General features: G+C 37.8%; 1 protein-coding gene and 1 pseudogene across 11 annotated transcripts in view; both read right to left on the reverse strand.

Moving 5' to 3' along the window:
- Positions 1-612: 612 nt before the first annotated feature.
- LOC132542710 (heterogeneous nuclear ribonucleoprotein A1-like) lies at positions 613-5,633 on the reverse strand (annotated as a pseudogene).
- A 791-nt stretch (positions 5,634-6,424) lies between these two features.
- Positions 6,425-13,046, reverse strand: part of SNX14 (sorting nexin 14) — a 98,084-nt gene continuing 91,462 nt past the window's right edge. For 7 of the 11 annotated variants that reach the window (XM_060205473.1, XM_016193578.2, XM_016193577.2 and 4 more), the window contains 6 exons: positions 12,467-12,590; positions 11,834-11,998; positions 11,129-11,224; positions 10,226-10,317; positions 8,400-8,456; positions 6,425-6,649 (listed from right to left, as the gene is read on the reverse strand). In XM_060205473.1, coding sequence (XP_060061456.1) covers positions 6,611-6,649; positions 8,400-8,456; positions 10,226-10,317; positions 11,129-11,224; positions 11,834-11,998; positions 12,467-12,590 — 573 coding nt within the window. In that variant the 3' untranslated portion in view covers positions 6,425-6,610. Of the gene's footprint in view, positions 6,650-8,399; positions 8,457-10,225; positions 10,318-11,128; positions 11,225-11,833; positions 11,999-12,466; positions 12,591-13,046 lie in introns of those variants that run through there. The other 4 variants (XM_060205472.1, XM_016193579.2, XR_009553680.1 and 1 more) reach the window with 4 other exon arrangements.

The following is a 13,046-nucleotide window of genomic DNA, read 5'->3' on the forward strand; positions in this document are numbered from 1 at the left end:
GGATAGGACAGAGAGAAATGGAGAGAGGAGGGGAGTACAGAGAGGGGGAGAGAAAGATAGATACCTGCAGACCTGCTTCACCTCCTGAAGCAACTCCCCTATAGGTGGGGAGCTGGGGGCTCAAACCGGGATCCTTACGCCAGTCCCTGTGCTTTGTGCCACATGCGCTTAACCCACTGCACTACTGCCCGACTCCCAGTGCTCATATTTATTTTTATTTATTAGCACAGTGTTTTGTTTTTTAAAAAAGAAATTTATTCAGTGTCATGATCAGACTATCACATTTAGCAAACAACAGCATGGGTGAAAAAAAAACGTACATTAAAACCCTTTGTTGGAATGCTTTACACTTTCCACAAAACAGAAACAAAAAATAACCTGTTATACAATTAGTCACAAATACAGTCCTCCAATGTTTTTTTTTCCCATAAAAAGAGCATTTTAAAAAAATATAATTTATTTATTCATGAGAAAGATAGAAGAGAAAGAACCAGACATCACTCTGGCACATGTGCTTCTGGGGATTCAACTCGGGACCTCATGGTTGAGAATCCAATGCCCTATCCACTGCACCACCTCCCGGACCACACAAGAGTATTGTTTTTTTTTTTTTTAATTTTATTTATTTTATTTATTTATTCCCTTTTGTTGCCCTTGTTTTTTTATTGTTGTAGTTATTATTGTTGTTGTCGTTGTTGGATAGGACAGAGAGAAATGGAGAGAGATGGGGAAGACAGAGAGGAGGAGAGAAAGATAGACACCTGCAGACCTGCTTCACCGCCTGTGAAGCGACTCCCCTGCAGGTAGGGAGCCGGGGTTCGAACCGGGATCCTTATGCTGGTCCTTGTGCTTTGCGCCACCTGCGCTTAACCCGCTGCTCTACAGCCCGACTCCCAAGAGTATTGTTTTAACACAAGTCTTCTTTGTAGCAGCTAGGCCCTGCCATCACTATGCTTGGCTGAGTTAACAAATCTGTTGTGACCTGTCGCTTCCCTGTCACTTCTCTGCTCTCCTCTCCTGCTAAGCTTTGTTTCCTGGCAAATAAAACCTTCTGCCACTGCCATAGCTACTGCTGCTGTTGGAGCCACCATATCTACCTTGGTTTCGTGGTTTGGCAAAATATTGGCCACCACCACAAGGGCCAGAGCTTCAGCCTCCAAAGTTTTCTCCTTTCATAGGTCCAAAATTTGAGGACTGGTTATTGTAATTGCCAAAATCATTGTAGCGTCTGTCACCTCCAAAATTACTTCCATCATTGCCAAATCCATTGTAGCCATCCTCACTGTCATAACGGCCACCACCTTGGCTGCCACTAAAGCCACCTCCACCAGTAAAGTTTCCTCTTCGGCCAAAGTTGTCACTGCCACCAAAGCCACCCCCACAGCCACCACCAAAGTTTCCAAAACCACTTTGTCCTCTTTGGTTGGATGAGGTACTAGCCATCTCTTGCTGTGATAAGGCTTTCCTTACTTCACAGTGGTGGCCACTCACAGTATAGTATTCTGAATGACAATCTTGTCGCCAGAAATCATGTTCACCAAAGGTTACAAAATCGAAGCCTCTCCTTTTGCCACTATCCCAGTCAGTCATGATTTCAATAACTTCAATTTTCCCATATTGTTCAAAATAATCTCTTAGATGGTGTTCTTCAGTGTCTCCTTTAATGCCACCCACAAAAATCTTTTTCACGGTGCCAGGTCATTGAGAATCTTCTCTGGAGATGGCCCTCTTTGGTTCCACAACTCTCCCATCCACCCTGTGTGGCCTTGCATTCATGGCAGCACTCATAAACAGAAGTTGAGAAAGAAGAACAGAAAGGAAAACTCAAAGCAGGATTTGACTGAGTTTGGAGTAGGGCAACAAAGTAAAAATCTCTGTGTGGAGGGTGAGGGTGGATGTTAGGCTTCATTGGCTGGGGGTGGGGGTGGGGGTGTTTAGGGGGGAGGATGCAATGGGACAGTCTTTTGGTGGTGGGAATGGTATTTATGTACACTATTAACTTATAGGCATATAAATAACTATTTAATATGAGAGGGGAAAAAAATTGACTGTCTCAAACTGTTTAACACACAGACCATAGGCTGAGTCTTGGAAATGTCGAGTCTCTTAAAAGCTTAGACCAGGGAGAACAGAAGCAACTGGTGGCATTACTCTATAAGACACAGCTATATACAAATAATGTCAAATGACATAAATTATACAGCAAATCATAACAAAGGGATTTTCAAAGTTAACCCAATTGCAAAATAATCTGATTACAGCAATAACTATCTATTGTCTTCGTAAACCCTAAGACAGCAGGAACCTCCCACTTCCTCTATAGAGCCTCTATTTCCCCCAGTCCTGGAGCCTCTAGGATGGGGCTTAATTTCCCGCATGCCTCTTTCAATTCATACCAAATGATATTGCATCTGCCAACCCCAGCCTAAACAACACAAGTACCACCTCAGCATGCTTCACTTCAGACTATGTCCAGAGACATCAGGCATGGAATGTCAAGTCAACCCTTTACCTCATTACTCGGGTGAGACCTTTCCTTTCATAGGATTCTCTAATTCCATTTCAGGTAGTTCACTTCCTAACTAAGTCCTAAAACCTAGATATAGACCAGGTCCCATGAGATAGGGCATATGCTCACATGTATCCATAAATTAGGGCAAAAGTGCATAATAAATTAGGGCAAAATTGCACCTAAAAGCAAAAGTGCACAGTAGTGTGCAGTGTGTCAGTATATGAAGCAAGTAGGAAGACTTAAAAAGACACCATAAAGTTCCTAATGAAATTGTTTCTACTTAGACTTAGTTGCCCTCCTCACCTACTTCCTATTATACTTCCCTTAGTCACTCCAAAGCTAACCCTATGAAAGTAAGGACTGCAAAAGCTGAATAAGGGCAAGAGACTGGCATACTTTTTTCTTTTTTCTGATTTTTTTTTTATTTATTTTTTTAATTATAAAAAGGAAACCATAGGATAAGAGGTGTACAGCTCCACACAATTCCCACCACCAGATCTCCGGATCCCATCCCCTCCCGATAGTTTTCCTATTCTTTAACCCTCTGGGAGTATGGACCCAAGGTCATTATGGGGTGCAGAAGGTGGAAGGTCTGGCTTCTGTAATTACCTCCCTGCTGAACATGGACATGCCTCTCTCTTTCCATAATAGGGTAGGGTTCTGGGGAAGTGGAGCTCCAGGACACATTGGTGGGGTTGTCTGTCCAGGGAAGTCTGGTCAGTATCATGATAGCATCTAGAACCTGGTGGTTGAAAAGAGAGTTAACATACAAAGCCAAATAAATAGTTTATCAATCATGAACTTAAAGGCTGGAATAGTGCAGATGAAGAGTTGGAGGGTACTCCATTTTGTAGATAGTAGGCATATTTTAGTTATATTCCAAAGGGCCTGTGGCTATACTAGTTTTTTGTTTCCCCTGAGCCTGAAATCTGTTAAGCAGGTGGATCCAAGTTATTGTCTGGGGAGATGATATCATGGCTAGAAAAGGACCATAAAACTGGATCAGGGACAAGAGTAGCTCCCTAACATGGGGAAGGGGGTATAAATATTGACTGTAAATCCCATCAATTTGATTTGGTCTGGGGCCTATATTCAGCTTAGGAGCCGATGTGGCCTCTGCATCCCTGTAGACGTGTGCTCACATTCTGTGGTCATGAGTAGGAACATTCCAAGCTGCCTCAATATCGACCCATCTTCCTCAGGTGCAGCATAGAGTGTTGTCCATCCTCCCATCATGTCTGTTTGGGAATCTCAGGACTCCCCAACTAAGGATCCCCCTGGTCAGGGCCCCAGCTGATGGGGTGGCTTGATAGTGACTAAAGAGTCATCATTAAAGTATACCAGTCTCTACTTCCCTAGTCGGGGAGTCCTAAGATTCCCAAACAGATATGATGAGCCTAGACCTCAAATAAATCCCTCTCTCTAACATTACCAGTTATCTCTATCAGAAACAACAAAACAGACCGCTTTGTGGGCCCCCATAGGACTTTGCACTCAACTTGGATCAACAATGGTAGAGAATGTTCCATCCTCCAAAGGGAGGCTGGACAACAAACTCTATCTTCCTCCTGAAGAAGATGGATCCTGAAGTTGGAGCAGCTCATAACTACAGAATGTGAGCTCAGATCTACATGGATGCAGAGGTCACATAGGCTCCTATGCTGAATATGGGCACTGGATCAGATCAAATTGATGGGGCTTACAGTCAACAATATCTATATCCCTTTCCCATATTAGGGAGCTACTCTCTTCCCTGATCCAGATTTTTGGTCCTTTTCCCAGACAAGAACTTAGATCCACCTGCATATCAGATGTCAGGTTCAGGAAAAAAAAAAAAACTAGTATAATCATGGGCCCTTTGGAATATAACTGAAATAGTACTACTATCTACAAAACGGAGACCCCTCCCCCCAACTCTTTATATGAACTTTCCCAGCCTTTAGGTTCATGATTAGTCAATAATTTTTTTGGCTCTATATGTTAACTCTTTTTTTCAGCCACTAGGTTCTAGATGCTAACATGATGCCAAACGGACTTTCCTGGACAGACAACTCCACCAATGTGTCCTGGAGCCCTACTTCCCCAGATCCCTGCCCCACTAGGGAAAGAGAAAGACAGGCTGGAAGTATGGATTGACCTGCCAACGCCCATGTTCCGCGGGGAAGCAATTCCAGAAGCCAGACCTTCCACCTTCTGCACTCCATAATGACCCTGGATGTATACTCCCAGAGGGATAAAGAATAGGAAAACTATCAGGGGAGGGGATGGGATACAGAGTTCTGGTGGTGGGAATTGTGTGGAGTTGTACCCCTTTTATCCTATGGCTTTTGTCTGTTTCCTTTTAATAAATAAAATTTTTAAAAAATACAAAAAAGAAGTTATTTGTTGGGATGGGTGGCACACTTGGCAGAGCACACAAGTTACAGTGTGCAAGACCCAGGTTCAAGCCCCTGGTCCCCAGCTGTAGGGAGGATGTTTCCTGACGAGAAAGCAGTGCAGCAGGTGTTTCTTTTTCCCTCCCCTTTCCTTCTTAATTTCTCTCTGCTTCTATCCAATAAATAAATGCATAAGATACTTTTTATTTATTTTGAAAAAATAAAGCAAAGCATTCAAAGAATTATGTTTAGTTCTACATGCAGTATCTTTAAAAAATGTCATTTAAATTAATTAATTTCTCTTAAGAAATACAATTAATTCCTGATTTTTCTTTTAGAGGGACAACAGATTACATAAACTAAACATCTACTTGACTAAAGCTTCTAGAATATAGTATATAGCAAAGTATATCTTGCAACCATACAACCACAAACTTGGTCTTTATGCTCAATAGAGCTATAACTTGTCAGTCATTAAAAAAAAAAAAAAGTAAGTTCTTCACTCACTATGAAAAATTCTTAAAAGGTGGCCTGTCTCTTTTATACATAGTTAACTATTTAGAAATTTTGAAACTCAGGGGTCGGGCAGTGGCGCAGTGTGGTGCAAAGTGCAAGGACTGGCATAAAGATCCCGGTTTTAGGCCCCGGCTCCCCGCCTGCAGGGGAGTCGCTTCACAGGCGGTGAAGCAGGTCTGCAGGTGTCTATCTTTCTCTCCCTCCCTCTGTCTTCCCCTCCTCTCTCCATTTCTCTCTGCCCTATCTGACAACGAACAACATCAACAATAACAATAATAACCACAAACAAGGCTACAACAAGGGCAACAAAAGGTGGAAAAAATGAAAGTTAAAAAAAAAAAGAAATTTTGAAACTCACTAGCTCTAAATAAGCAAAGCAAATCAAATCTTACTACTGTTCACACTAGACAAACCTATTTTCTTTTTGAATAGTTTATTTTTTATTGGATAGAGACAAAGAGAAATCAAGAGGTAACAGGGAGATAGGGAGAGAAACAAAAAGAGACACCTTCATCACTTGGAAAGCTTCACCCCTGCAGGTGGGGACTAGGTGCATGAACCTGGATCTTTTTATTTTTAATTTTTTTTTTTTATCTTTATTTACTGGATAGACACAGTCAGAAATAGGGAGGGAAGGGGGTGCTAGAGAGGGACAGAAAAACCTGCAGCTTTGCTTCAACACTTGCAAAGCTTTCCCCCTGCAGGTGGGGAATGGGGGCTCGAACATATTAGTCCTTGCGCACTGTAATATACGCTATCAACCAGGTGTGCTACCTCCTCAACCCGAACCTGGATCTTTTGCACACTGTAATATATGTACTCAGCCAGATATGACACCACCTGGTTCTGATATAATTATTTTAAAGGTGACATGATATAAAAATTTTGGTATTTTTTACCCCAGGGAATTATGAATTATCTCTTTAAGAGTAGAAGTAGTATGTGGTGTGCACAGTAACAAAATTTAGCTAAGAGGTATAAAATGAAAGGTTTCTAGTACCCAGGCACTTTTAATCATTACTAGGTTTGTGTTAGTGTTTATTAAAACAAAAAGATAATCAAAATTTCAGACAAAGAATTACATGATATATACAAAAATATACAAAGGGAAAAGGAAAAAGTACACAGCTACAACATTCTCATAGCAGACATTCTGAATGGTTATTCTATCCCAAATCCAAATGCTTACATCCAAGATGTCAAATGCTTACATCCAAGACGTCACAGAAGTAACTTCCTTTTGCACCTAAAATGAAAATAAATCTATTTAATATAAGGCAAAAAAGAGTTCTTTTGTGAATTACCTAGTAGTTCATTAAAATTTTACCCTAGGGCGGAGGGTAGATAGCATAATGGTTATGCAAACAGACTCTCATGCCTGAGGCTCCAAAGTCCCAGGTTCAATCCCTTGCACCACCATAAGCTAGAGATGAACAGTGCTCTGGATAAAAAATTAAAAAAAAAAAAATTCTACCCTAGTGGTTCGGGAGGTGGTGCAGTGGATAAAGCATTGGACTTTCAATTCCTGGTAGCATATGTACCAGAATGATATCTGGTTCTTTCTCTCTCCTATCTTTCTCATTAACAAATAAAATCTTAAAAAAAAAAAAAAAAAAAAAAAAAACTACCCCAACATACACATACAGTTAGCTGTATAACCAAAATAAATTAGCTGGCATATGCTACAAAAATAAATGTAACATTTAGCAACAGACCTTACAAAATGTTAAATAGAAACTGAAGATTACCTAACATTGACCTGTATATAAGTTAAAGGTGTCTGCAAGTCCTGTTTTAACATACATTCAACATTACTATAACTCAAGAGCTTATAAGTAATAGGGAAAGTGGTCCAACTTGGGTTTCCTGTACATTACTAAGCTGACATTTGACTACTGTAACAGAACACTGAAGCAGAAAGGTTAAGAAATGCAGCCGAAAGGTTAAAAAATTTTTTTCAACAGTAGAAAATAGTGACTTAGGGAAAGTTGCTCAGAGGTTAGAGAATCTGCCCTGTGTATTTTACCACTGAGAACAAGGAAAAATCTCCCTAGATGGTGGAGGGTGTTTTGGTTTCTCTCTCTACCCCCACCTCCATTCTAAAAGTTAAAAAAAAAGGGGGGGTGGTGGAAATGGGCATAGATACATCTCATGCTCATGTATATGCTCTGACCTTGAGGTCAACCTCTAACAGTACACAAGATAATAAATATAGTAACAACAGTAGTAGCAGTAATGATGACAACTTATATCTCTGCTTAAAATTTAAAAATTTTCAACATTCAACATAACTATGTTAACATTCAATTCATTTTGTACTCATTGGTTTCTATTAACTCAACTGCTTCAAAAATACTATATCATCAGTTACATAACATTCACTTTTGCAAATGACAGCTTGAAGAGCTTGGTCCATTCTAGTGCTTAAAACCAAAACACACATCTTCCTCTGTATAGACTCTATAGTAATGAATGTATGTAATTTGTTTGTAATCTGATTGTAATTTGGAAGAAATGAAGTCAAGGTAAAATCTCTATCCCCTCTGATACAAAATGTGCTTGAATGGGCTGAATAAAAAAATTTAAAAAGCCATTCATTAAAAATTTTCATTTTTAAAAGGAACACAGTCACAAGGCTTTCTTTACTTAAGTCCTTAATTAAAGTAAATGTCAGCATATAGAGACTAAAAGTATTGAAATATAAACATGTTGAAGCAAATCTATGCTGGTAACTTAAAACTCTAATACTCGTGGTCTGGGAGGTGGCGTAATGATTGGATTCTCAACCATGAGGTCCTGAGTTCGATCCCCAGCAAGCACCTGTACCAGAGTGATGTTTGGTTCTTTCTCTCCTCCTATCTTTCTCATGAATAAATAAATTCAAAAAAAATTTTCAAAAAACAAAACACTATACTCTAGACTTTGCAATACACTACTGTGATGTGGAAATTATAACATATTCAAGGAAAGAAATTAAATTGTTACTTTTTAGTTACCTTATTGAGCTCTGGAAACAGTTCTTGCACAACAATGTCCAATAAAACATAAGTCAGCTAAAATATACACAGAATTTAAGGCATTACACAAAATAACATAAAAATGATAAGCACAAAACTCAGAACTGTGATTGATTACCTACAATTGAAAAGGCTGGGAACAGAACTAATAATATAAAACAAGCACAAAAGTAGTTTCAATAGTATGCTTAGTTCTTAAGGTGAGTGTTAGATACAAGTGCATTCATACCTATTATTATAGCCTATATTCATTTTATGTTAAATATTTTACATGTAACAACAATTTTAAAGACAAATACAAAATTCAAACTACCAAGATCTCAAAAATGTACTCTGACTATAAACTTAATTGTTAGGTGGGTTTTCTATGTAATCTGAATAATGAGATTCTCAACTTTCAAGCTTTATTTTGGGTTGAAGAGACAGTGGACTTGTATATAAGAAGTCACAGAACAGATCTAAGGCCCCTCCAGTAGCCAGAGCTGAGTAGTACTCTAGTCAATCAATCAATAAATTTATTTTATGAATTTTCTGTATACTCTAAATTTTCTACAATGAATTATTGTGCCTATTTTAATTAAAAGCAATTCATGACATAAAGAAAAAAAAGCAACTAAACAAAAGTATAATACAAAACAAACTTTTCTATCTGAATGTTTAGAGTTACACTGTCATGTAGCCTGGGAGGTAGCATAGTGAACAAAGTTATGGACTCTGAAGCATGAGGTCCTGAGATCAATCTCCAACACTGCATGTGCCAGAGTGATATTCTAGTTTTCTCACCCTCTCTTTCGTGTTAATAAACAAATACTAAAAAATTATTTTAAGAAAGTTACATTGCCATGATTTATTATAGTGTTACTTCACAGTTATTAATGTATCAAACTCCTTACTGTGTCATTCACCAACCTAGACAACACCAGTCGACTTGCTTTGACAATTTTAAAAAAAATTTTAATTGGGGGGATTAATTATTATAGTGTTACTTCACAGTTATTAATATATTAAACTCCTTACTGTGTCATTCACCAACCTAGACAACACCAGTCTACTCGCTTTAACAATTTTAAAAAAAATTTTAATTGTGGGGATTAATGGTTTATAGATGACAGTAAATACATTTGTTGGTACATGTACAAAATTTCTGTTTTCTGCAAAACCCTCTAACCCCCCCCCTACCTTGGTCCTTCTCTGCCATCATGCTCCAGAACCTGAAACCCCACCCCAACCTACCCCAGAGTCCTTTACTTTGGTGCAATACACCAAACCCAGTCCAATTTCTGCTTTGTGTTTCCCCTTCTGTTCTTACTTCTCAACTTCTATCAGTGAGATTATCCTTCTGTTTCTGATTTATTTCACTAAACATTATTCCTTCAAGCTCTATTCAAGATGAGATGAAGATGATGAATTCATCATTTTAATAGCTGAGTAGTATTCCATTATGTATACATAGCACAACTTTCTAAGACATTCATCTGTTGTTGGACACCTGGGTTGCTTCCAGGTTTTGGCTATTACAAATTGTGCTGCTATGAACATAGGTAAATAAAGATCTTTTTGGTGGTCGGGGAGATGGCACAGTGGATAAAGCATTGAATTCTCAACTATGAGGTCCTGAGTTCAATCCCTGGCAGCACATACACCAGAGTGATGTCTGGTTCTTACTCTCCTATCTTTCTCACGAATAAATAAATAAATTCTTTAAAAAAAAAAATAAATAAAGATCTTTTTGGATGGGTGTGTTAGGTTCCTTAGTGTTCCTTGGGTTCCCAGGAAAGGAATTACTGGGTCATAGTAAATTTTACCTGTTTGTTGAGAACTGGCTGTTGTAAGCCATCAAATAAAAGTCTGATGCCTTCATACTTGGCCTCTTCACCAATGCATTTGACTATCAGATCTAAACAAGAAAGTCACATGTAAAAAAAAAAAAGTATTATAAAGTGACAAAGCATTAGTTGAATCATAAGACAAAATCTCTACTTTGTTTCCCAGATAATGTGCAGAAACATAAATCACCATTTCCTAAAGAAGTATTTTTGCAAGAATCTTCTGGGAAAGGGGGGAGAGAGGTTACAGTTGGAAAACACAGTATTATGCAGCCTTTTCTAAATATCCCTTTCATTCTGCATCGACTGTAGTATATGAAGGTGTTGAATATATATATATATATATATATATATATATATATATATATGAAATTAAAAAATGAATTTTTGTAGTTCAGGAGTTGGATTCTCAAGCAAGAGATCCCAAGTTTGTCCACATTGCAAGCACATGTTCCAAAATGGTGCCCTAGTTTGTTCTCATTCTCTATCTCACTGAAAAATACATTTTTTAAAGAAAAAATGAATTAGGAGCCTTTAGTTACTGTAGTAGTACAAGTTTCCTCACAACCAGAGTTCAAGTCCCCATAAGTACATCATTTTGATCAGTTTGGGTATGTTACTGTTGAAATAATTTGGCTATAATAATAATAATTTGAAGACAGAACCAGCCTTGCCTTGAAGTTGTTCATATCTGCATCATAAAAAAAAAAAAAAAATCACCTACTTTTAAGTGGGTTTATTTAAAAATGGATTCATTTAAATTCATCCTTGTAAGTACTTCTAAAATGAAAAATCATAGTAAATATTAGCTTCAATAATTACTACACATTATGAACTCAAAGGATTACTAATTTATATTTAACTATTTCTTAAATATTACACCTGGTATATAGTCCATCATTGCTTCAAACGTTTGCTTTGCTCGTTTTTGCTTATCTTGGAAAGAGCGAGGCTCAGTGTTTTCACAGAACACAGCATCTGAAAAGAGACCAAAAATTTTTTTTTGCTAATTTTTTTATCTATTATTCACAAAGTATTTCTTTATTGAAGAAATAATAAAATATCTAAGAAAAATAAGACTTCACCTTCTAGGTCTGATTAAAAGCACAGCTGTGTAGCCCAGGAGATAGCTGAGTGGATCACGTACTGGACTCTCAAGCTTGAGGTCCCAAGTTCACTCCCCAGCATCGCATATGCCAGAGTATGGTAATGCTCTGGCTGTCTTTCTCTTCTCCCTGTCCTCTCCTTAATAAATAATTAAATTCTAAAAATAAATAAATAAAATCATAACTGGATGCTGAGGAGACAGCATAATGGTTATAACTAGAAAACTTTCATACCTGAGACACCAAATGCCCCAGGTTCAATCCTCAGCACCACCATAAGCCAGAGCTGAGCAGTGCCCTAGTAAAGAATGAATGATTGACAGCCAGGAGGTAGCTCAGGGGGTTAGGGATGTGCATATATAGAGACCAAGGGTCACCACAAATGACAAAGCAGAGTTATGACTGTTTTCACTCTCAATATCACTTATTAAAATTTGAAAATAAGAATACATAAAACACAGACACCTGAGAAATTACAAACCTCTGAGAAGTGTTATGAGGGAGACCAAACGGTGCTCCTGAAATAGTTGTTCTAGTTTATGTTGAAGAGTGTAATCAGTATACATCTCCAGGGTGTTTTTAAAGAGGATTCGAGCTCCCATTAAAAGATGATGAAGCCAATCAGGAACTTGGAAAACCACCCGTCCTGAAAAGAATCAACATAGAACACTTCACAGCTGAGATAAATATTTTGAACACTTTTCAATATAAAAGGCACAAATGTTCAATATTTTTATAAACACACATAACTTATAGTCTAAGAGAAGCATCTTCATCTTTAGGGCTATGACAGTGCAATACTCAAAAGCATTAATTCATATTAAAGAAGAAATATGATAGATGAACTAAACACAGGTTTTGAGAGGAGGGAAGATGTTGAGGACACTGGGGACCCAGGGCACAATGGGTGGGGGAAGATCTAAGTTGGTGGGAGTGGTGTGCTGAAACCTATCATGTGGAGATAAATTGTACTGTTGTGACAACTATCTTAGAGATCACTATTTCTCCAGTAAAGCATTAAAAGGAAAAAAGAAAAAGGGAAAAGGGGGAGAAAACAAGCATCTGACAATAGGGAAAACAAATCAGATTTTAACAGTAAGCACACAGATCTTACCTAGGTACATCAAGTAATCATAGACTCCCTCTACAGTCATCACTTCCATAAAATAATTCTGATTTTGCTTCCTTTCTGTATTCTCAGCACGATTTGCATTATTTTTAAAGAGGTCATTGAAAAGCTAAAACAAAAATAATTTTAAAATACTTTTGGAAGTAATAAATACATAATTTATTTACAACTGCTAGTAATAATCTATAACACTAAAGCAATACAGAGCCTGGGAATTTAAACTTCTTTCAGTCAAAATATCAGGTAGGTTAAGATCTGCTTTAGGGTTCCACATTTATATTCAAAACTAAATTAAAAAAAAAAAAACTTGTTTAACAAAGATAGTAATTTTTTTTAAAAAAATTTACTTATTTGTCTCCCCTTTTGTTGCCCTAGTTGTCTTTTTTTCTATAAATTTTTTATACTTATTTATTCCCTTTTGTTGCACTTGTTTCTTTTTATTGTTGTAGTTACTATTGTTGTTGTATAGGACAGAGAGAAACGGAGAGAGGAGGGGAAGACAGAGAGGGGGAGAGAAAGACACCTGCAGACCTGCTTTGTAAAGTGACTCCCTGCAGGTGGGGAG

This window comes from Erinaceus europaeus, chromosome 13 (genome assembly GCF_950295315.1).
Source record: "Erinaceus europaeus chromosome 13, mEriEur2.1, whole genome shotgun sequence".
In the NCBI taxonomy this organism is placed as follows: Eukaryota; Metazoa; Chordata; class Mammalia; order Eulipotyphla; family Erinaceidae; genus Erinaceus; species Erinaceus europaeus.